This window comes from Bombus affinis, chromosome 7, assembly GCF_024516045.1.
Source record: "Bombus affinis isolate iyBomAffi1 chromosome 7, iyBomAffi1.2, whole genome shotgun sequence".
Classification (NCBI taxonomy): domain Eukaryota; kingdom Metazoa; phylum Arthropoda; class Insecta; order Hymenoptera; family Apidae; genus Bombus; species Bombus affinis.
This window is the reverse complement of record NC_066350.1, coordinates 13,696,555-13,721,478: the sequence shown is the minus strand read 5'-3', so window position 1 is coordinate 13,721,478 and position 24,924 is coordinate 13,696,555. Positions and strand designations below refer to the sequence as shown.

Here is a 24,924-nt window from a genome sequence, read left to right as displayed (position 1 = left end):
ACAGACGCCAACACATAGGAAAACTAAAAACGGCACACATACACGAACACGCTTACACTCAAGCGGACTCATCGGTACATACGTACACTGACACGCGCCGAACAAGAGGCCGCGTGGCCCGCTTGAAACTAGCCTACAACGCTGCTTGTGAATCTCCGCAGAAGAAGATTGGGAACGCGAATTGGAGGCGGAACTGAAGGATTACGAGGTAGTAACAGGTAACGAGGAGAGGAACAGCAACGCGACGCCGATCAGAAACAGCGGCGCGTTGGATAAGGACGATTGGGAGAAACAGATCGACGAGTTGCTGGCCAACGAGGACGACGAGGACCTCAAGTGAGCCGAGAGATTCTTCGCGATGGACCGGATAGTGGCGATCTCGTCGCGTTTCGAGATCATCCTGCGTTAGAAAAGGGAGACTGAGAGCGTGTGAGATCACCGGGTGGATTGTCGCGTCTTTCCTTCACGGAGATCTTCCTCCGATTGTTCGAAGAGGGGCAGAGGATGAAAGATTCTTGGAACGGGGGGATCTTGTCTTCTTCCCGCTTCCTTTCAGCTTTCAACTTTGCCCCTCTTTCGCGATCGTTCAGACATCGCCATAAAGGGAGGAACGGAATTTTGGGGGTGGGTCGATGATGTTCGAGACCGTCGATGCTGCGTCGAATGATGTGACGATGTAATATTTTGTACAAGGGAGGGGGAAACGCGAGAGGGAATGAGACTTAGTCGGAGTTTTTTTTCCTTTCTGTTTTTTTTTTTCTTTCTTTGTTAAAAGGATTGTAAGCGAAATCAGGGGGAGAGAAGGCGGAAGAAAAAAGAGTTTAAAGGGGAAGAGGAGCCTGTTCCTCGTCTCCCCTTCGACGGGGTGTTTTCCTCGACAATGTGCGAGTGCGTTTGCGATCCTCGAGCACGATGAAGATGAGAAATAACAGAGAGAAAGAGAATAAAGGGGAAAAAAGATAAGTTGTACTACGGTGGTTGTAAAAAGAGAATTATTTCGTCGATCACTCTCGCTTCTCGAACCTCCGTCGATAATTCCATCCATCGATGATCCGTGAACCGTAGAACGGTGAACGGCTGTGCATACGAGACGATATACCTTTAACGCTACACTTATGTCAATTGTTAAACGACTCGCTCTCGATTACAGGGGCGATTATGTAAGATTTACAGAAGAACGAGTTGAAAGAAAGAAAAAAAAATTCCAAGCTTTCCCCTTTGTAATATCGATCGTTAATTATATTTATTGCTTAAAAGAAAAGAATTAATATAAGTAAACGTATGTTACTTTCAACATCGAGCGCATTATATAATGTTACGCGAAATGCACTGTGCTACGGAATATATAAATATACATCTATATATAAATAAATGAAAAAAAAAAATTAAAGAAGAGAAAGATTTGTTGGACGCTTCTTCATCGGGTTCGAAGGATCGACGACTATCCGAAGTGACACATTACACTGCCGTGTGCCGAAGGACACCGTTTCGAACGAGTATCGTCGAGTATCGTCGGCTATATTTTTTCCCCAAAAAAGAGAGAAGAACAAGTGTAAACAACCCAGAAGCGATGGTCAGGCGCTTTCACGCGCGACGACCCCTTGTCGCTGTTCGTTGATCGTGGATGTTGTATGCCAAAGATGAAATCGATTCGATGAGAAATCGCGAATGGAGAAAAGAAATTGATAAAGATTGACTTATGTTGATGTTTTCGTTAGTATTACATTATTATTGCCATTATTGTCATTATTACTATTATTACACAGGCGCATTTGTTAATGTTACGCCACGAGAAATACGTACGTTGTATTTTTAGGTTAAAGCTCATCCTAATATGTGTTACGTGTTTGCAATATCCGCGCTAATATCGTTGAGCGCGCGTTAACGTCGATTTGGAGTGAGCGCGTGACGTATAAAGGCTCGAATTACCAATAGCACTAATTAACAAGAATCGATGATGATAGGAAACAAACAATCCCTCGACAGGATTTTCTGCGACATGCCGTCCAATTATTTCCTCGACCTCGTCGAACAAACCGGGTCGAAACAACAATTCTCGTTCGTAGACCAGAAAAAGAGTCGCGTTGGATCAAGTTTAGCGTTTCACGGCACGATGTTTTATCTTCGTTAAAGCGCGCCTTCGCAACGTCACGTGTACGCTCTGCGATCGATGAGGAAATATTAGAACGTTCGATTGTTGTACAAGGCGAAGGGTGAACTTGCTATCGATGCGAACTAAGGTCGAGAGAAGAGAAACGATGATGCGAACGATCGTATATTTGAGAGAAAAAAAGAATGAGAAAAAAAAAGAGAAACAGTCAAAAGAAGTAAGCACCATATTCGTATGAAATCGTTGCACTTCCGGTTTCGGAAGAGGATCGTTTTGCGTGCGCCGCCATGTTGAGTCCAGATCTTTCGTCAATTCTTCCCAGACGTTTTCTATGTTAACCTCTATATGTCCGTGCATCGACCGACTGATTCGATGCATCTGAGAGTAATATTTAAAAAAAAAAAACAAGAAAAAGAAAAATAATGAAATACATTTATTTAGCTTAGAGATTCGTAAAAAGGAAGTAGAATCCTTTAAGGAAGACTTGATTCTGAACTCAACGCTGGTTCACCGTGTGCGCGTGTTTCACCCAGCTCGCTGTGAAGTTTTTAATTCGCACTAGTCGTTAGGTCGATATATGTATATTGTACGAGATATATATATTAACGTTAAGCTATCGCAATTAATCGGGCCTAAGTTCGTCAAAATGTTAATGAAAGACAGAAACGCGCGTTGTACGTACACATTGTATATGGACGCGTTAAAAACCGAGACGGTTGGTAATCATGTGATTTATCTTTCGAGGTAACATCGAAGGAACGCGAGAGATATAGGCAAATTCTGACGCGACGTTGAACGTGTCTTTCGTTGACAAATTGTTGTACATTATTGTATTCTATGATTCCGTTCATGGAGCGATTCTCGTGTTATATTTCTTGTACGCGCAACATGTTACGAGCGCCCTAGAGACCGTGTTTTATGTGTGTTCTTTGCCCCGACTGACAATGAGACGTGAGGAAAAGTACATTTTCGCGATGAGTCCTTCGTCTTTTTGGGCGGCCAGAACGATGGATCAGGAAAGTAATATATAATAATATGTACATGTCGATAAATGAACGTCTTTCCCTTCAATGGCCAAAACAACAAAAGAAAAAAATGAAAAAAAAATGAGTATGAAGAAAAAATGAATCATCATGGTGTACTTCGGCAGTCCCCCTATTTCAAAACGACTCTGTGAATTGTGTAATAAAAGCTATCCTATGGTACAGTGCATTCACTCATAAGAATGAACGTAAACCCGATACGTATATATAAAATGATATACATAATATACATATGAAAATATAAATAAATAAAAAAATATATATATATGTTGTTGACTCCATTGAAAGTATGATAATATATTATGAATATTAATGAGAATATAAGGAGGATAAGCATTAATTACGGAACTATTAAGAGAATAATTAATATAAGTGCGGAATGTAACAATAAAGGTCGTGTACCTCGTAAAAAATAAATTGAAAAGTACCATAAATAAGTTGACAAGTCTTTTACCTGTCAGAGTTCCTTCCAATACCAAAGCTTCTATGTAAGAATATAAAAAAACATAAATTTGTGGAGTAAAATAAAAATGATTATGGAAAAGTTGCAATATATAATGTGTAATGTCAATACTTTTATATTTATAAAACTGCTTACATAAATTAATATTTTTAAAGTATAATGATATTAATAAAAAAAGACATCATATTTAAAAAAAAAACACGGTATTTTAATACGAAATACATTTTAAAGATACAAAAATACTGCTGCTTTTTATTAATTTGTTCTTAATTAGCACAATCTATTTACAATACATTAAACGATATAATATATTGTAGAATATATTATTTTCGTCTGCTTCTTAAATTACGTGTTGGCACTGACGGTGTGATAGTTATTGTACTCTAAACAAACAATATGCAGAATGAATAAATGATGTATTCGATAGATTATAGAAAAATTTTAAAAATCTTACCTCGAGTGGCTCGATATCTTGGAAAGATTCATCTTCTGTAATGTACAATTTTTTTCTACGAGTATTTTTCTTCCTTTCCGAAGCTGTTTCCCGAGATGGTACAGTAGTAGTGCGTTTTGCGCTTCGTCTAAAATATAAAAGTAATATGTTTCGGTATAAATTTTTAACTTAGAAAGAGATACTACTCTTTTATATCTCATTTTCGTGTAATATACTTTGAATCCGAGCCAGAAAGGTCGATCACTGAAATTTCATCCTGTTTCGGAGACGATGGAGTAAACTTCTTTGGTGGACGTCTTACTCGACGATCTTTAAGCATCACCTCGTCTTCAGATGTATTTTCACAACACTCTTTATCTTTAGAACGATTCTTTATTAACTACAAAAGGCAATTATTAAAGAAAGTTTGTTAAACTATATTAAATTTTGTAATGAAGATACCTTTTGCTTTTGCTTTTCCAACTCTTCTTGTTGATTTTTTACTAAGCTTTCATACTTCGCCACCATTTCATCTCTATTCTTCATAAATGATTCCATTTCACGCTCTTTCTCGACCAAGCCATTCCTCAGTTCATCATTTACAGCTCTTAACCTTTCGTTCTCCTCTTTCCTTTCTTGGGCAGTTTGTTCTAAAAGATCTAATATTTTGGCATTTTGTTCGCTATGTTTAACGCGCATTTCTAACTGTTCAATATATTCTTGCTTTCGAGCAAGCATTTCTTTCGTATCTGCTAGATTCTTAATTGTACTCTTCATTTCTATTTCCATTAATTTATCGCTTCTGTCATCATTTTCTTCGTGTTTTTGTATCATAAATTTCATTTCTGTGAAAATGCACAATGTAGTAACTTTAAGGGGAATATCATTTGTTAAAATAACATACCGTAGATACTGAACTAACCTTTTTGAAGAGAAATAATTTCAGCATCTTTCTCTCGCTCTTGTTCCTCTGCTTGCCCCAAACGATCTTCAAGTTGTGAAAGCTTATCATTATTCTCATCCAATAACTTTTGCAATTGATCTTTTTCAACTTGACATGTTTCTAAATTCTTATTTAATTCGCGAATTTCTTCCTGAAGCTCAGTTATACTATCAAGATTACGTTCTAGCTCTACTATTTTAGCGGCATGAGCATCGAGACACTAGAATTTTATTGAAAATATTAAATTTTACTGAAGAATATATACATACATATAGTATATTTATATGAATTTAATTAAATACCTGCGATTTGATATTATACTTTTCTACTACGGATGAAAGTTCTCTTTGTAACTTATTTGTTGCTTCTTCGTGTTCATTTTTACACTAAAATAAAATTAAACAGATTATATTCCTGTAAATAATGGTGATATTACTTATACATACCTTTGAAATACGATTATCAAACTCTACTTGCAACGCGTTCAATTTCTGTAAACATATAATCTTTTTATTACATTTGTATAAAAACTTGTATAAAAAGTTGTTATAGACTAATAAAAAGTAACCTACTTCTGTACACTCACTACATTCACTTTTAGTGAAAGCAAGCTGCCTGTCATTCTCTTTACTTTCTTGTTCGTAATCGCTAGTTTCTGTTTTTAAAAAAGTCTTAATATTATTTGCGTTTTTTAATGTCTCTTGAACCTGCATTTTATCTTGCTTCATTAAAGAAAGTTCTTTCTGAAGCAAATCAATCGATTGTTTATATTCTTCTGCATTAGTCTTACTTTCATTATTTTCTTCAACAAGTTTTTCTATTTTTTCTTCTAAAACTGATACCTTTTGGTCCAATTCTTCTTTCATCTTAAAAATAAAAAAAGAATTATTCAAGTATGAAAAAAGGAGCATCATATTACATTTAATTACTAACCAGACATTTTTCTTCATACTGTGTCTTAATGTCATCGTATTTTACCATCAATTTTGTCAATTTATCTAATATAATCTCATGATCATCGGTCTCTTCGATAAAACTTGTCTGGCTAGCCTCTTCTTTTATAACATTTTCAATAGTTTGACTACTTTTGTTGAATATATCGTTCTTAGATGTTTGTAAAGAAGCTTCATTAGATTCTACGTGCGCTTGACAACCTATGTCTACTGTTTCTACCGCTACTTTCTCTTTTACACTTTCGTCATTGCGGTTTTTAGACTGTCTACTATTCATTCTTAAATTACATATCTGTTCAGATATATCTTTTAATTTGACTTTGGCAAACTCCAGTTCTTGCTTTAAACTTTGTATTTCAGTTGTACTTCGAACTAATTTTTCTTCCAGAGCAGAATTTTCTTTACCTACTGCTAGTACTGTTTCTTCCATTTGAGCATCGGATATATGTTCTGTAAAGTTAATAATATATTAAATTACATCATGACTTTAAAGTCGTATAAAATTATGTATACATACCTGTCTGTGTATGCTTATTATTTGAATCCACTATTACTACTTCTACTTTGAGATCAGAAGATAAATCTTCTTCAATGGCAATATTTTGATTTTTACCTTTAATGTCTTTACATTCCTATAAAATAAAGATTTATGTTATTAGTGCACTTAATCGATCCAGTGGTATATTTTAAAAATGTAAATAATAACATACATTATCTGTTTTTTTGAGTAATTCAAATTCATTTAATAACAAGTTCTCATTTTCCAATTTACGTATTTGATCTTCCAAATCTCGTACTTTGTTTTCATAATTCAGTATAATTTTATTTTGATTTTCTAATTTTTCTTCAAATATATCAACTGTTTTAGTTTCTTCTGTTAAACACAAATTAATATGTGCAAGTTCTGCTTCTAAATCATCTATTATTTCCTGTTTGTCATATAACTCTTCTTCTTGCTCTTTAATTATACGTTCTTTTTCTCTCTCTTTTGTAGTAATATCAATATATTCTTGTTTTGCTTCATTTAAAAAAATCTTAAGTTTCTGGAATAATACGCAACGAAAAATATGTTTAATATCGCGAAAATTATAAATATAGTATTAATTAATAATTATCATACCTTAACCTGTTCCTCCCTGGCAGATAATTGAGAATTTAATTCTTCTACATAACGAATTGTATCTTCATCCGAGCAGACATCCTTTTTAACTGCATTTAATAAATTGTTTGCATTTTTTAGATCTTCCTTTGACAAACTGAGTTCGAAAGTTATTTTAGTTTTTTCAGCCATTAAGTTTTGATTTGCTTCCTTAAGTTCCTTCACGCTATTTTTTAACAAAATGATCTTCGACGTTAAGTGTGAATTTTCAATTTCTAATTCTTCAATGTTTTTGGAGTCATCATCTAGATCTAAATTATTAATAGAAACAGATGAACGTCTTCTTTTACGACTATTAAGCTGTTCCAATTTTTCCTTATAAAAATCTTCAACTTGTTTTACAGACCAGTGAAGTACATCTTCTTGTTGTTCTTCAACGTCTTTCATACGATTCCTAAATTATATTTGACAAAGTTTACATGAAAAATGTTAGCACAGAGAAAACGAATGATTTAGTACATACTTCCATTCTGTTTCAAGATTTTTCATTATAGATGTATAAGTATCAGCCATTTCTTCACGTATCTGCAGATCGCGAGTCAATGCAGAACTTTTTAAAGTAGCAAGTTCCTTTTTCAATCTTTTATTTTCACTTATTAACTCATTGTAATCTTCTGACTGAGCATAATCAGAGTTATCATCAACTATATTTTGCCAGTCTATAAAAATAATTCAAAATTATAAATTCTACTGTAAATTAAGATTAATAATACAAGGCATACCTTCACTTTCCAGTTCTGTAGCATCCCAATCAGTTTCTGTTTTTATGCTTTGTGTAACTATTCGTGAAAATCTTGATTTAGTTTTCTTGCATGCTTTCTCTTTTTCTATAACTATCTTTTTTGCAATAGCAGAAAAATTGAGCACATTTTGTGTTTCTATGTACAAATTTGGTATAGGATTAATATTGACTATTAAAATTATATGTTCTTTTCCAGATAATGCTTTTTGAAATAGTCTTGTCAATTTTGATTCTCTGAATGGGCCAATATGTTCTATTTTCTGTTTCGATAACTGTCCTTCATGAATGGTTTTTAAACATCTTCCTAATACTAGAAGACTTGTATTAATATTTTGTGCTTCTTTTAATCTGTCTCCAATATTTAAGGTTTTTTTTAATCGTTCCGATCCAGCCAAATCACAAAATGCAAACCTATCATTTGAGAAATAACAAGTAACAAAGCATGTAATTAATATCTAATAAAAATAAAAAAGATTATTTTCTACATACGTGCTAACTTCAACAGAACTGGGATCATTCTCAACATAATATTTCAATAATTTTATGGTGAATATACAATGTGATCTTGAACTTCTTGCATTTAAAGCAGTTGCAGCTACTTTCAAATTATATTGTCCTGCCATTAAAACTTGATAAGCCTCAGAACCAGAGTTCACACAAACAGTCTTTAAACCTTTAATAAATGTTCTTCCATGGGTATCTGTTGCTAATTTAAGAGGTGTTCTCTTTTTCTGACACTCATTTGATAATAGATCATATACAATTTCATTATAAATTTCAGCAAAAGAAACCCAAACAGAATAATGTACACCAATACATTGACTAGGTCTAATAGGTGATTCCTCTTGCAATAATTTTTGCATCTCTTTATAAGCGTTAATAAACTGATATTTATCTACAGAAGCAAATGTTAGTAATTTGGTTTTTATCTCTAATTCTTGAGCACGTTCAAGAGGATCCAAAATAACAATATCACAGTGATTCATAGGTTTATAAGAAGGAATAGACTTTGGTGTAATGTTTGAAAATACAAATTCTAAGCATCTTGGTACTATTCCAGGGGATGTGGTAGTCCCTTGTAATGTATAAGACTTCCCGGAATTTGTAGTACCTATGAAATTATATCAAAATGATTTATATAAATTATTATATATAAATTTAATTGTATAATATATTTACCATAAGTCATAATAGTACAATTCTGTCCACTTAGAAAATCTATCATTTGTTGCTTTACAGATTGTTCAAACAATTCCAGCTGAGTAGTTTCTGGTCCAAAGGTTTTAGTAAATGTAAACTTTCTACACACAATATCAGTACTATTGGATCTCTTGAAACAGCTGATATTATTATCTAAAGTAGGCAATCTTGTGAACAAAGTAGTGGAATTGATAATTTTATATGCATCTTGTTGCTCTTCAGATAATTTTAATTTCTTAGGAAATGGTTTCATTCGTAAATATACTTTAACTGTTTGTAAAGTTTCTGATTCTGTATTTAAAGAACCACTTTGTACAGTATAATTGGATTCTTCACTTTGAGTTTCAGTGTCATAAACAGAAAGTAAATTTTTCTTAGTTTCCTTTAAGCCACAAGGTCTCTTTCCATAGGCTAATATACTAGGATCTCTGCCAAATAAATATGACATGTCATCTGGAGGATTATTATAAGAAGTTCTAATAGAATCTAATGTGTTATCCATCTACAAACATTTGAAAAATATATGTTATTTTTTTGTTATATTAATCCTTGTAATGGAAAAAAACGATCAAAATTTTGTTCATACCTTCTTGTGATAAAACTTTCGATTAATTATGTCACATTAAAAATAAAATATCTTTGCTGTTATTAAACAAATATTGTTTAATGAATGGAAAAATTAAAATCTTCTTTTATTGCATACTTCTGAAAGCAAATCTTATTTTTAAATAAACCGATAACCTGTTAACAATTTTAAATATATACCTTTTACTTTATATCTATAGTAGTCGCTTATGAAACGTTAGATTAATATCTGCTTTCACATGCTATATGAAAATTTAAACAATTAAATCAAAATAAACATTAACGCATATTTCTTTCACGGGAAACTCGTGAATCTACAAACACAACAAACGGTTAGTATTTTATTTTAAAATCTTGTCGTGAGAATACTTTCTTCGGATTGGTACAATTTTCGATGAACATATTATTACCGCGCTCAGCATGTAACCAATAAAAGTCAAGATATACTTTTAACGACCAATAAGAGTGAAGATAGAAAACTGTTCTGATTTGACAAAGCGTACCTACCTTGTACTTAAAAATATAAAATTTAGTTAAAGCAATTATATTAAAACAAAAATAGTACATATAAACGATATATAGAAATAGTTTAAATGTAAAAAATTAAGTAATGATTCCTCTCAATTAGATAAGGTGATTATAATAAACATATGCATAACCACATTATTAAAATAAATCTTTATTACATTTATCATTCATATCAATATTTACAGATCTCAGAAATTAAACACATATGTACATATAGCAGTTAGTACTCTCTTTGTTATGTTACCTTCACATACGATGACAATCTATAATAACTTTTGGAATAAAAAATATATTTTTTGGACGTTCAAAAAAGGAGTCCAATATTATTAAAAACTTGAATACTTTAAATTAAACGATGGTTAGAGGAAGAGACATGGTTATACAACGTAGATATAAATTGTAAAATATTAGAAAACAATATAATCATTTACAGAAAAGAAACATGATAAATATACCTAACATTTTATAATTATAGGAATACTAACGTGAGCTCATAAGTCTTTTGTTGCACCTATGAAATATTTCACGCACCATTATTGACTTTTGTATCACGTTTCATGTTACATATAAAAAGAATATTTCATCCTATAATATCCACTTCAGAGTATTTAATCATTTGAATCAACAATGGAATTACAAGTAAAAATAAATTACTTTTTCCAAAGTACATCAACACAGTTATCTTTCTACATTTTTATATCTTTTATATCTTTTACACATTTTAGTCACTATTTTTTTCATTCAAGTCAATTTTTTATTATGTATCAACAAAGTCAGCTGTTGGAAATATTTTCAATCTAATTCTTTCATCACATGTTGATAACTTTAAATTGTTTTTAAATGGTGATACCATTTAACGAGTTTTAAAATTAATACAATAATCGTAATGTCAAGATTCATGATTCAGAATGCCTTTTAAATCATCTGGCAATGTATGTGTGATGTCATTTATTCTTTCTTGAAGTTTTTCCCTTACAGAATTACCTATAGGTACTTCATCAACGTAAGTCTTTTCTAATTTCTGCCGAATTCTAAGAATCATATCTACCAATTCTACTTCCTGTTTCCCTTGCACCCAGGTTTTTAAATCCTACAATAATGGTAATTTGTATAAGAAATAAAACAAATAAATATTTTTATTTTTAAAAACAGATCAAATTTTCATATTGAACGCGAACATACCGCTTGTGATAATGCCTCAAGTTGTATAACTTGTAACTTTTGTGATAACTCTGTGTATCTAGTATGAAACCAACCAGAAAAATTAGGTGAACGGAAAAATCGTCGATATAATCCTACCCAATCTCCTTTTATGCCTGTGGTTAATTGTGGCCCAGCACTACTTAAAGTAGCTAAGAAATCGTTTGGATTAAATAATTCAGGTATGGGTGTAGCCTAAAATAATTATAATATATGTATATTGTAGTTCCAACTGTTTAAAACATTCAACAGACGAAATGATAATTACTTTAAAAGGTGATATGTCCTTTTGTAATGGCATAAGACTTGCAATATATCTTTCAAGAGGTATCATAAAACTTTCAGTCAATTCTATCAAATGACGTTTTAAAAGAGCTGTTTGCACTTCCCCCGGCCTCTTTGTTTGGATACCTCTAAATAATTTCTTCAATATAGTTTTATCCTTCTGAAGGAAAGGTTTATACTGAGTATAAACTCCTGGCTTTGAATCTAATATTTTGAGATTCTCTGATTTCTTTATTTTGTACCTTTGATTCTCTAAAATATAAAAAATATTTAAATATTCTATGTATATACTGTTTCATAGAACTTACCGTTACTAGTTCCATTACTTATTCTTATAATATGAGGCCAATGCTGTAGAGTTTTGGCAAAAAATGGATTTGTTACACCTAATATTACAGCAGGTGGTGATGGAGCATCTGTAGTATATTCTTTAAATTCAGAATCATGAATTGTAAAATAAGGTCGATGATCAGCACAATATTTTAATGGTGCAATCATCCTAAAAAATAGCATATTTTTTTATTTCATTTTCTTATTAAAATTATTTTTAACTATTTACGAAATATAATAAAATACTCACGCAATAAGTGCTTGGACCATTTCAGAGCAACCAGTAGGTGAACCAGCCATAACAACAATTGGTTCACTAAGTAATACTAGTTCCCATAATAAATGTACATAACTTACAACACTAGCTAAACTTCTAAACATATCTCCTTCATTGGCAGATGTTAAAATTAGTCTTCGAGTTGCATGAAAATTTGGCGCATGATCCATGGCAGCAATTGTAGGTGCAGTTGCTTTATAGTTTTGATTTGGAATATATGTCTAAAATATGAAGAATGAAAAATAACATATGGTGGAAATACGAATTACAATGTATCAACTTTTACCTGAAATAAAACACCTATAAGTGGTAAATGCACTACTTGGCCTGGTATTGGAGGAGGCCATTGATCAATTTCTCTTACAATAGCTTCCATCACTGCATTGCCCATTTCAAAAAATTCAGGTGCAATTAAAGCACACAATTCACCAAAGAGATTCACAAATGGCAGTTTTGTAATTATAACAATACTCTAGCATATAAATAAAGTTATTATTTATGCTTCAAGAATCTGTATTTACATCTTTATTATTTTAGTATATAAAACAAACCTTTTGGAAATATCCTCTTGGAAGAGACTTATCTTTCACTTGACGAAAGTATACATAACCCCAATAATAATCTTTATCACATTGTAAAAATGGAGGTGACTTTCTATCGTATTCTTTTAAGGCTTTAGTCTCTTGAAGGATGGCTCCACTCTGTCTTATTCTGACATGATATTGTGTATCTCCCATACAACCAGAGTTAGAATCGGGAAAAGCAAGATAACAAACATTAGATCTCTCTTGTTCAGATAGTTTGATATGAGATGGATATATAGCCTGTATAAAAGAAAAACAGATATCACTATAAATGTGAAATATTTATAAATAAATAATTGTATTCAAAATTAAATATAAAATGTAATAAAAGAGTACCTCTATAGCTTGACCTAATTCAAGATCAAAAGTAACAATACACATGCAATGTACCCAATTATGAAAACGTTCCCATTTTTCATATATCATTTCTTCTTGACTACTTATAGTATCCATTCTCCTAGTTCTTGAACAAGAGGCAACTGACATCTTATAAGAATTTGGTTAACATAACCACATGTATATATTAGGGAACATGTCACCTTGATATCTTATTAAGTGACAAATTTAAAAACTTCTGTTTAATTTATAACTTAATATGTGTGTGTTATATTTCCTATAAAGGAATTTGGATATCTGAAAACATATTAAAATATTATGTTTTATACTTTTATGCTATATATTATATTATACAATATGTTAGCTTATATGCTCATCAATAAAGAACTTACAACTTTATTTAAGGTACACATTATTCCGTGCTTTTGGATTAAAATTGTTTTCTAGATAGTTTTTCTTTCTATTTTAATAATCTCATAATTACTTTTAACTTCAGCATATATATATATATACATATATTTTTACCCTGTTTAATGATATTTAAAAACATTTAATATACTTATGCACTTTGTTTACTATCATTGAGAACAAGGATCAAAATGTCAGGGAAGAATGTTAATTGAACAATGAAAAAACTTAGGTATCAAAAACACGAGGATCATTACATGTACACTTATTTCATTATTCTTTACTATTTACACACAATTGTTAAAATGCCCACGTGTTTTCCATCTTGTAATAATAATAATCTGCCAAACATGTTAATTTGATTTCGAAAACGATGGTGTAGCAATGAAAATGTTCATGAATAACGTTTACACCAGTACTTTTCTTCGATGAAAGTATCTCCGTATGTACGTATTTAACGTTTGGTTTCGCTTTATTGGAGAAAGTCTTCATAATGCTCAGTATCTATAACAATAATTTCATAACCTCCCAAATCAAACATGTACGTATTTTCAGAAATTTAATTTATCTGAACGCGTCAATCTTGTCAGATAACATCAAATCAAAGATATATTGCTTACATACAGATTGCAATCAGTACAATTCTACCTCGCACTTTAGTCCTGAGAGATTTGCTTATACCTTATGTCCCTAATAGTAATATTCAACCATAGCAGTACTGACCCTTTATTAACTCGAATCATAAACTGATGTATGTATATATCTATATACAAATCTCAATAGATACCAAACTTGTTTTTTGCGATATTTATACTTTCCAAAATGTTTAAAGATGAAACTACAAGAAACAAACATAATTGTTTTATTTTTCGTTTTCAACCGCATTATATTTCATTCATTTCAGTTCCTTAAGAATATCGAAAAGAATACTAAAAATGTTAAGAACTATTTTCCTATCATTCTCGTTTATATTGTACATACATACACATAAACATTCAATTTTCATATTATAGAATTTTTATTTTAATGGATAATAAATTTTATATATATATATATATTAGAAAGAATATATTAATTTACCTATAACAATAAAGATATTAAAACTATCATAAGAAAATTATAAGTCAAAGTTTTAATTGTCAAGTATATTATTGTATAGGACATTATACGAATGAATTTCGTTAATGCATACATAATAAATATATATATGTTTCTTTATATGAATCAATAAATTTCTATTATACAAAGAGGAAATCTTTATTGATGTGCGTGCACTATTCTACGCATGCATATTGCATCGGTATATTTCATATTGACCAAAAATTTATGATTTGTAACGTGATTGTAATATAAATATAGTTAAATACATATGTAGATTATATAAAATTTTTTACGAAACTGAATTTCATTTTACAGTAACAAATCCATAATTAAAAAAAGTTCGTTTACTAACGAATACTATGCATTTAAATCATAATAGATTTACCCTTGCATTTATTTTCTAATTTATTTGTAATTTACTATTATAAGTTATTATAAAATGTTAGAAAGCAATATTGACATTAAATACAAGATATGCAAGTATTTATTCTACCTCTTGTATTAACTTTAATATTTCGATCAAATTTTATTGGAAATCGAAGATATTTCAATAAGCGAAGCTTCTATTGTTCTTTGCCAAAAAATTAACAGTAAAGTTAGTTACAAGAATGTTAAATTAAATTAAAAAATATATATATATATATGTATATATATATTACAACGTATCCCAAATTTCAACGGCAAAACTTGTGTAAATAAAAAAAGAATGTTATAAGAACATAAATAGTTTAAAACTTTACTAAGAAGTTATAAAAGAAATATCAAACACGAAGGGAATAGTATATAGCTATTACCACGATACAATGTAAGAATTACATCAGCAATATTTACATTTATTGTTAGTCTATTTTGGTGTCGAAGTCGTCAACAATTTCTGAAGGTAATTTCATGATAATTTCTGCCAGTACCATTGAATCTTTAGTAAGTTAGTGGAGTTCGTACGAAAAAGCCGCAATCATTTACAAATCGAGAGTATGCAGATATACATTTCGTTTGTTTCTGCAATAGAAATACCTGAACTGCTGTGAGAGAATATCAAAACGGGTTCCCTAATAGAAGAATTCAAAACATGTGGATGCAACTGGATAGCTGCCCGGTACATTATGGAGTACATAATATTTGTGAATTAAACAATTATTTTCCTTACAGATGGATAGGTCGAAGAGGGCCAATACCTTGGCTTCCAAGATCGCCTGAGCTCATGCCATTGGATTTTTGTCTACATTTTGAGATAGAATATTAGTTACTTTTGGAAATGCTAAAAGTATTATACTGCCTTCGACGGCCTGAGATAGCAAGCACAGCTCGCGTAAATAGAATAAACGTAAGTATTGGTGATCTATTCCTACATTTCATTATAGTAACCGCAAATCCATTACTTCGCATTTCATATTTTTTTTATAACTTTTTAATAAAGTGCTAAACGATCTATATTTATATAACTTCTTTTTTCTTAGGCCGATAAGTAAGTTTCGTACTGTAAGTTTCGTCGTTAAAACCTAAGACACCCTGTAGATATATAAATGGATCTATTATACTAACAATAGAGCAAGTGGATACGCCCCTGGGTGCACGAATCCGCGCGTGCTTAATCTTTGCGACTGTCACATTCTGTCAAGCCCGGTTGTCAGCCTATGCTCATCAGCCATGCTGTGTCTAACTGTAAAAAATAACTTTTAGCCATTAAGTGTCACTTGGTGCAGTTCCAAACTAGTAGATAAAAAACGGTGGCTCGCAATCGCGATCAAACATGTACCGTATCTTTCCCGATCTAATAACCGATACGGGTGTGTCTACGCGCGTGTTCCGATACGTGATCAAGTATGTCAGTCAGTTTGTAAAAGTGCAAGCTTGTAACTGTAGCAAACATTAGGTTACCAATAAACAGTAAATTTCCTAACGATGTCAGCTGACATCCTGCAGGATAAGAGCGTAGCCTTGAACGGCAAGAATGACGTACCGGTAGTCTCGCAACCCATTACCAGGGGTGGACTTAGGGTTTACAAAATTGTTGTTTTGGGCGATGGTGGTGTTGGTAAATCAGGTATAATCCAATTTTATTTGTCATCGTTTAATTAAAAAAACATGTTATATCTCATATATATTATGGAAATTAATTTTTCAGCTGTCACATTACAATTTGTCAGTCATAGCTTTCTTGATTATCATGATCCAACTATAGGTAAGAGTTTATTTCATGTATGTTGTAATGAAAATTGAAAACTTCGAAAAATATCTGTAAAATTTTGTTCTTATTATTTCTTAACTTTTGGAGGAATATTTCATTTAATGTTCTTTCTTATTGACAGAGGATTCATATCAGCAACAAGCAGTTATAGATGGTGAAGCTGCACTTTTAGATATATTAGACACTGCAGGCCAGGTCAGAATTTGTTCTTAACATGGTTTCATAAGAAAGTGAATTCATCGTATTGTAATTTTATGTATACATAAATGTTATTTGTAATATAGTTTTTTTATATGTAGGTGGAATTTACAGCTATGCGTGACCAATATATGAGATGTGGAGAAGGTTTTATGATATGTTACTCTGTAACTGATAGACATAGCTTTCAGGAAGCTTTAGAATATCGAAAATTGATAACACGTGTGAGAGCTAATGAAGATATCCCATTGGTATTAGTTGGTAACAAATTTGACTTGCAACATCAGCGAGAGGTAAAACACAATTTTTCATTCTAACTGAGATTCACTGATTTTGTTAACATGAAAAACATATTATAGGTAACTACAGAAGAAGGAAAGGCACTTGCTGAGCAGCTTGGTTGCCCCTTTTATGAAACATCTGCAGCTCTTAGACAGTTTATAGATGATGCATTTTATTCATTAGTCAGACAAATTCGAGCTAAAGAAAGGTCAAGAAATTCGGTACGTAAACACAGTCGTTGGTGGCGGCTGCGTTCAATTCTTGCCTTTATATTTAGAAGAAAGCAAAGACATGTCAATAGTCATCATTATTCCCCTTAATCGACGTATTTGCATAGGTATCTTTTTGATAGCGTTTGTTTTAAATTAACAAATTATGACAACATAAACAGTTTGGAATTCTACAGATTACACAACGAACAAAATTTTTTATGCTTCTTTTATATTTTATAACAGTCCTTCAATTTAGGGATTAATTCACTAATATCTCACTGCCTCATCTTTAACCCCATTATATTTTAAATGTAGTAATGGAAACATGAAATATAGACTGCAGTTCATTATTTTTATTATAAACTTTACACTAATAGCTTCTATTACATTGAGAAGCTATGTAAAAACTTATATGAAAAAAAGTTAAACATGAGATGATACAAGCAACAGGGATGTGATCTCCTAAAAAACTTTCAATATAACAGTAATAAGATGTTCATACTTAAGTATGAACTCTGTTCTCAAGATCGCTAGTTTCTTCATTATTATTTATTAAAAAAGGCTATTAATATTATTTACAATATATGTATTTTATCAGGAACAATAACTAATAACCGTAATTTAAGGCCTAATTATATTAGAAGTATCTTACCTTTGTTTTTTTAAATTAATATAATTGCAGTTTTTATTTAATATTTTCTCTCCAGTTAAAATTTTGATTATTGTTTTATAACTACTATTTTATATGACCAAAGAATTTGATATTTCATACTACATGAAATATTAAATGAAAATTTGTAAATGCAAAATATATAGTATATGTGAGATGAATAGAAAGTTTTGTAATGCTAAATAATTGTTATATTATGACAATTAATCGTATAAAGTTAAACTAAAATTTATTTATACCAATTTAATTATCTATGAAAAAAATGAAAATTATGAATGGTTTTATATCAAATTAAATTATTACAAAGTATACGAAAGTTATAATGATTTGTAAAGTTTACAAATGTTATTTGATGAAATCGCACAAAGTGAACAATTTTTAAAACTATATTTTCCAATCAAAAAGAGTATTTACACAAATATATTTTTATTTTTAAGAATTGAAGAGATAATACTAGTAATGTATTTGATTACATAGTAAGTCAACAAAATTTTATGTTCATAGACTACTAATACTTTTCCTTTAAGTTTGAGTTCTAAAAACTTCGAATAGTAAATCCACGCTGTGGAGAGTATTCTTTCGTCTTCGGTAAAAAAGATTTAATCATACGCTCTCGATTCTTCTCCGCTAGTTTTTTATGATGGTATGGACGCTAGGAGCACTACTTTCACTATCTGTCTGTTGTGATGGAATGTCCAATTGACAATGCGTCCAATTAGATAAATAATAATTGCGCAAAATCTCCGGTAGATATACGTCTAGGTAATGAATATCTTATATATTCATAAGAGAACATAGGATTGTTTTGTTTTCTCTTATCTTTCGGCATAGTAGGATGTGTCAACACATGTGAAATTATTGACAACGGCTACTTAAACATAACTCTGTTACTTTCATTGACGATGATTTTTTGTATTTTCCTTACAGTGCCATATCTTTTAAAGCTGATTTGAAAAATCTGTTTCACATGCTTATAGTCATCTTTCTGTTAAGGTACTCTATTATTACAGAATACTTTAATGATCATATAGGTAATTCTCCATCATAATTGTAATTTTTTCACATTTGCCACACTTATGCCAAGGTAAAGATTTTTTAATATATTTTGTTGCTAAATTAAAGTTTTTTACCTTCATACTTAGCATGTAAAGCACCATTATCTTGTGGAAAATTATTTCTATTCTAACTAAATGATTACCAATGAATATCACATAAAGACTAGTTTCTGTTTCTCTATATACTGTGGCTTTATCATCAATACTGATGCAAAATCTCAGGTAGATTTTGTATCTCCATGTCTGTTACATAGAGCTCCATTATCCTGTAGAAAATCATTCCTATTCACCAAATAATTTTATCAATGAGTATTATATGGACACATTTCATAGTATACTATGACTCTGCCATTAACAAAGATGATCCAACATATAATTGATAGATTCTATTTTGATGAGTTAAAAAGATATAATACAGAGTTTATGCAAATCGCCAAAGTTTATTTAAAAAGTAAAAATGCGAGTAGAATACTCTTTGATATTCGTCCACCCTGATTGCGTGAAGAATAAAAGAGTAACTTATTCGCCGAAATTACAAAAATATTGGTGCTCGCTAGTATTAATCGTACCCTCAAGTGTCTTCGCTTTCTCTTCTTAGAGCCAAAGGTAATAAGGCATCTGGTGTCTGCTCCTAGCGTTCAAAACTTCACGTTTTCTTACATTATTTATTAAATCTTTTAATTCTCGTGCAGCTTAAGAATACGTGATTTCTTTTTTAGTGCATGTATATTATAAATCAATTACGTTTAGTTATAAATTAATAGAATTATAATATACACTAGAACCTCGTTCTACAGGCAGGTCGGAAGATAAGGCGGTTCAAATAACAGAGTAGTTTCGATAATAGTTCATTATACCTTTGTATACACATACATAATTCGAATGTTAAGATTTAACTGTTAAGATTTCAACTGTTTCTTTGACATATTTTGTATAAATGCAAATGATCACATATATTAATATATTCGCTATAAGAATACGTGTTTGTACATGTACAATTGAACGTAGTTCGATTAATAGGGACTCAGCATTAACTTGTTGGCATAACGAGGTTCTATTGTTTTTTATATAGTTGCCAGATAATAGAACCAATCTATAATAGCATACAGTCAAGACATTACAAAAAAATTGTTAAATGTATATTTATATGTATATTAAACGTCTAGTCGTTACTTAATGTTTCCTAGTCAAGTCTTGCATTTTGTTAAACATGCAATAATTTACAATTTACAGACGCAGTTACGAATTTTGATTGCAGTTTAAAGTGATCATTTATATGTATTTATCATATCTTATAAATATTTATACATGTTGGTATTATATTTGTTATAACATTTTATAAACAGTTTACTAATAGGAAACATAATTATTAATATTTAATCCATCGTATTAGCTAACATAACAAATTTGAATATTTTGTTTTATAGAACAAGTACAAAGTATTATTGTCAAATCTGGTAATCAACTACATCAACACTAGCTTTGTACTAATACAGTAGAAAATATTAATAAATATAAATTACCTGAATGTAACAATTGAACATACAATACAAAATCTGTGTAATTTATGTACTGTGTAAAATGTGTTTAATTTTTAAAACTTTGTAATAATAAAAGGAGAGTATTTATCTGTTTTAGTTGCTAATGTAATATTTTATTTCTCTTTATATTTGTTTATAAACTAACGAATTTACACGTATAAAACATGGAAAAACAATGAAATGTAATGATATATTTATATGAAAATGGAATTTTTAAAGTTAACAACGGCGGCGAGTGGTGTCTTTGTCTGTCCATCGTTTGCTTAATATATCATATTGTATATGTATATAACCATGAATACCCAAAAATATTAGGAACTAGAAATAATATAAATAATGTTAATATATAGTATAATATAAATTCAAATTAATTCTGTATTTTAAGAAACACAAAAGAAACGCGTTTTACAATGACAATACAGTAAAATAATTAAATGTAAATTTATAACGTACTACCAAAAGAATTTTAATAGAAACAAAATTTTAAAAATTCTTTTGAGATTGAGCAATAAATTTGATACGATTGAAATAAATTTATGTATAATTAATGTATTTAAGTTGTGATTATGTAATATATTAATTGAAGATAACAAAATACGAATTGTAATTGTTTTAAGTATATGGTTTTAATTGACAATTTTCGTATTCTGCACGAAAAATTTACGATAGTATTATATACAGGTCCACAATTATATGATTATTATAGAAAAATGGCTCATTTCGGATAACTACTTGAGTACATTCAATGAACTGTGACAAGATTTTAATTGTATTTCTGTTTATAGAAGAAATATAATATACAATATTAAGAAACATCCATTTTATTTATTTACATTCATTTTAATAAAAATACATATGATAACAGTATAAAGTAATGAACAAATGTGTTAAGTCATGAAAGCTTGATATATAATGTTTTATATAAGTAGAATAAATTAGTACTTAAGCAATCAAAGAAATAATTTTTTACTATTTGCTTAAAATATATATATTTTAATTTATTTAATTGTATTATGAAAGATTGTAAATATATTGTTTGCTTTTAAATTTCTATTATTACTTATAAACTAATGATTATAAATTGTGTAAGGTACTCAAAACTTTTTTTGTTTTGGAAAAAGTTATAATACAATTATATTTAATAAATGTTTGACACATATTTTTTTTAATCGCTGTGCGAAATACTTTTTGATCTGTTATTAATCTTCAGTGGTTCCTCCATTTGGATGTTGATCTCTTCCACTTTCTACTATATTCCCATCCGTGGTTTCTGTATTTCCTGCTTTGCTATTTTCTATATAAGTCGTAATAAAAATAAAATAATTCATTTATCATTTTAAGATACCACTTTCAGATAAATGTATATCATACACATATATATTAAAAAAATTACCTATGCTTCTATGTTTGTATTATAACAAATTGAACAAATACTTACCAACTTCTACATTATCCTCTATGCCTCCATTTGAATCATTATTCTTTTGGTTCTTTGGACTTGTTTGAGCTGAAAGTCATATAAACTAAGTTACTACTCTAAAATGAAATGAAATAATGAAATTATTTACGAAAGTTTGTAACATCAGTTCATTTTACAAATAATATTTCAATAGGTTCTATATTAGTGAACCCTCACCAATTAGTTATATTATCAATACATATATAGTAGCGACAGCATTTTATGATGCATACTAAATCTAAATAATAAATGAAAGTATTGCACACTGTATTTAAAATGTTTAATACTGATATACCTTTTATTTCTTCACATATCGATATAAATATGAAGACTAAAATTTAAGATCAAATATTGTAAACATAAGTAAATAAAATAAATATTCTTTATACTCTTTAATAACTTACACTAGCGACGAGAATGGTATTACAATTTAAAATCATAATCTATAATCTCTTTATTATTTATGTTCCATTTAATGCTTTTAGTTTAGAGTAACATATTATATATGAGAATTTATTTCTATTCACACATATTCACATCTTAGCCATTACTGTCTATTAAGTAGATAAAAAGTGCAATATACTTATTAGAAAGTCATTTGATTCAAATCTAACAATAGATGCATCAAAAATACAACAATTTTATATACACAATTACTGCATGAGTTTTTATTTCTGTGGCCGCCTTCTTCTCTCCTGAGATAAGAGAAAAGTATCACTATCTTTCAGCATTGTAACAGAGAAGCGAGGACTTAGGCGCACAGCGCCAGGTGGATCTTTTGGAAGAATTGGAATTCCATGGTATTTCAAACCACGCTGACCAACTAACGATATTCTTATAGCTGATTCCGGAACAGGATCCAACTGAATCTTGTTAATTACTTCTCTTGTAGCTAAATTGACAAACCGCCAAAATATCACATAAAGCTAAATCAATTGACAATATGCAGAAATTAAACATAATGGAGCTGCATTAATGTTTCTATTAGCATCATCAATATGCCAGAATAATTTACAGAGTTATTATTAAAACAGCTGTTTTAAGAGGTACAAATGAAATATAATTCTTTTATAATTTCAATAGAATAGCATCAAAACAAACTACTTAAATTACAAATAATTCAAATCATTTTTTGATTTTAATTTTACTTTATATACACATAGTATCAAATAAGGAAAAGTATAAAATAGAACAAAATACAAGAAATGTACAAGGTAAAACTTACGTTGTAAGGTAGGTGGAGCTTTCTTTTCAGAAGTTAGATTGCATGTAAGCTTAATTTTATCAAGATCATCCTTTAGCTAAAAAGATTTGAATATGACAAGTATAACTTATTAAAAATGTTATGAAATTTTAGAACTTTCTACATTTAATGTTATACCTGTTCTATGTCTTCCTGCAACTTTTTATTTTCATCTCTTGTTACATTCAACTGTGAATTAACAGTTTTTTTTTCAAGTCTTAATGTTTCCAATGTTGTAGTTTTAGTAGCATCTAATTTGGTTAGCGAATCCAATTCATTTTTGCACATATTCAAATTTTCATTTAAATCATCATTTTTTTTCTTTAACTCTTCTTGTTGTTCTAAATGTACATGAAGTGATGCCACTTCATTTTCTGCATTCTTGTATCTCTGTTCAAAATTTTTGCGTAGTGTAACACATTTATCTCTTTCCTCAGCACTGAAATATAATTTTGACACAAATATTAATAGGTATAGTCCACCACAACATAACCATATATTAATATAGATTTAGATGTCAGTTGTTAAATCAACATTAATAAAGATGTAATGTTTTCCAAACTTCAAGATGATACATACAACTTATCATGAGTTATACAATGTTGACACTTTTGTTATAAATAAAATTTAAACTTTAAAAAATAATATAAAGTAAAGTGCAGCTTGTAAAATGCAATACATTGATTGATATAAAATTGTTTCATAAAACAATACCTAATTTTAAGTTGTTCATTCAATTCGTCGATTTGTCTAACTAATTCCATATTTTCAGAAGATACAGTCCACCAGTTGCAAATAAGTATTAAACAAGCGGCGAGAAGTCCGCCAACAAGGAGGGGAGGACATCGGCCTCCTCCGACTCTCATACTGTCAATTCCCATTCCTTACTTATTATATGTTATATTTTATTTAACAGATACACGTGTGTGTGTTGTAAATTTGCACGTGCATGAAAAATCAATTCTCACTGCATGTCAGTCGTATTCTATTCGAACAACGAGATGAAGAGGAGTAAATGGTCTTATCAAGTGTCATGGTCCATTACTTACGATTAATTCAAAGTGATTAAAAAAATAGTGCTTTTTTAACCTCTTCTCTCGGTTAGGCCTTTTTCTGGTAAATTTCCACGAAATTGTTGTGAAAATAAACACGTTTAACGTATTGTGGGCGTATCTACTATGCACTAACGGTATATGTACATTTTATCATAAAAAGTACTAAATCACGTTATATGTTCAAGAGTCGCGACTTTTACCAAATATTAAGTGACTTCATTTATTTATTGGCAAACGTGACATCGGCGTTAAAACGAGTTAAAATCAATGCGATATATTCATCATGCTGGAATAACTAACAGTGACGACTAGAGAGGCATCTGACCATACTAACCACGCAA

At 30.1% G+C, this 24,924-nt stretch overlaps 5 protein-coding genes across 11 annotated transcripts in view; 2 read left to right on the top strand and 3 right to left on the bottom strand.

The window, feature by feature from the left end:
* LOC126918207 (synapse-associated protein 1-like) overlaps positions 1-3,418 on the top strand; it is a 93,509-nt gene extending 90,091 nt beyond the window's left edge. For all 3 annotated transcript variants that reach the window (XM_050725892.1, XM_050725889.1, XM_050725890.1), the window contains one exon: positions 162-3,418. In XM_050725892.1, the coding sequence (XP_050581849.1) occupies positions 162-340 (179 nt within the window). In that variant the 3' untranslated portion in view covers positions 341-3,418. The remainder of the gene's footprint in view (positions 1-161) is intronic.
* Positions 3,419-3,802: 384 nt separating this feature from the next.
* LOC126918188 (kinesin-like protein KIF20A) lies at positions 3,803-9,989 on the bottom strand. The gene is made up of 18 exons (XM_050725829.1): positions 9,812-9,989; positions 9,633-9,751; positions 9,026-9,548; positions 8,336-8,957; positions 7,827-8,257; positions 7,568-7,763; positions 7,066-7,498; positions 6,656-6,988; positions 6,463-6,577; positions 5,926-6,395; positions 5,565-5,858; positions 5,439-5,483; positions 5,295-5,378; positions 4,972-5,212; positions 4,512-4,894; positions 4,286-4,449; positions 4,071-4,197; positions 3,803-3,999 (listed from the first exon to the last, which is right to left on the bottom strand). The coding sequence occupies exons 3-18, from the start codon at positions 9,546-9,548 to the stop codon at positions 3,940-3,942; spliced, it is 4,521 nt and encodes a 1,506-aa protein (XP_050581786.1). The 5' UTR covers positions 9,633-9,751; positions 9,812-9,989; the 3' UTR covers positions 3,803-3,939.
* A 305-nt stretch (positions 9,990-10,294) lies between these two features.
* On the bottom strand, positions 10,295-14,333 carry LOC126918206 (protein DENND6A). 2 transcript variants are annotated; one of them, XM_050725888.1, is made up of 10 exons: positions 14,200-14,332; positions 13,564-14,083; positions 13,172-13,468; positions 12,803-13,075; positions 12,538-12,723; positions 12,225-12,472; positions 11,953-12,143; positions 11,628-11,896; positions 11,342-11,554; positions 10,295-11,249 (listed from the first exon to the last, which is right to left on the bottom strand). In XM_050725888.1, the coding sequence occupies exons 3-10, from the start codon at positions 13,319-13,321 to the stop codon at positions 11,049-11,051; spliced, it is 1,731 nt and encodes a 576-aa protein (XP_050581845.1). In that variant the 5' UTR covers positions 13,322-13,468; positions 13,564-14,083; positions 14,200-14,332; the 3' UTR covers positions 10,295-11,048. The 2 variants fall into 2 exon arrangements, with proteins under 2 accessions (XP_050581845.1, XP_050581844.1); XM_050725887.1 differs by having other exon boundaries at positions 13,564-14,333.
* A 1,761-nt stretch (positions 14,334-16,094) lies between these two features.
* LOC126918217 (GTP-binding protein Rit2-like) lies at positions 16,095-20,922 on the top strand. Its single transcript, XM_050725907.1, has 5 exons — positions 16,095-16,724; positions 16,806-16,862; positions 16,990-17,063; positions 17,168-17,359; positions 17,426-20,922. The coding sequence occupies exons 1-5, from the start codon at positions 16,583-16,585 to the stop codon at positions 17,666-17,668; spliced, it is 708 nt and encodes a 235-aa protein (XP_050581864.1). The 5' UTR covers positions 16,095-16,582; the 3' UTR covers positions 17,669-20,922.
* Positions 20,923-21,632: 710 nt separating this feature from the next.
* On the bottom strand, positions 21,633-24,900 carry LOC126918215 (Golgi membrane protein 1-like). Of its 4 annotated transcripts, XM_050725904.1 has the most exons (6): positions 24,243-24,900; positions 23,667-23,967; positions 23,511-23,586; positions 23,004-23,177; positions 22,265-22,333; positions 21,633-22,120 (listed from the first exon to the last, which is right to left on the bottom strand). In XM_050725904.1, the coding sequence occupies exons 1-6, from the start codon at positions 24,407-24,409 to the stop codon at positions 22,026-22,028; spliced, it is 882 nt and encodes a 293-aa protein (XP_050581861.1). In that variant the 5' UTR covers positions 24,410-24,900; the 3' UTR covers positions 21,633-22,025. The 4 variants fall into 4 exon arrangements, with proteins under 4 accessions (XP_050581861.1, XP_050581860.1, XP_050581858.1 ...); XM_050725903.1 differs by lacking the exon at positions 23,004-23,177 and having other exon boundaries at positions 24,243-24,894; XM_050725901.1 differs by lacking the exon at positions 21,633-22,120 and having other exon boundaries at positions 22,265-23,177; positions 24,243-24,513; positions 24,578-24,900.
* Positions 24,901-24,924: the final 24 nt, after the last annotated feature.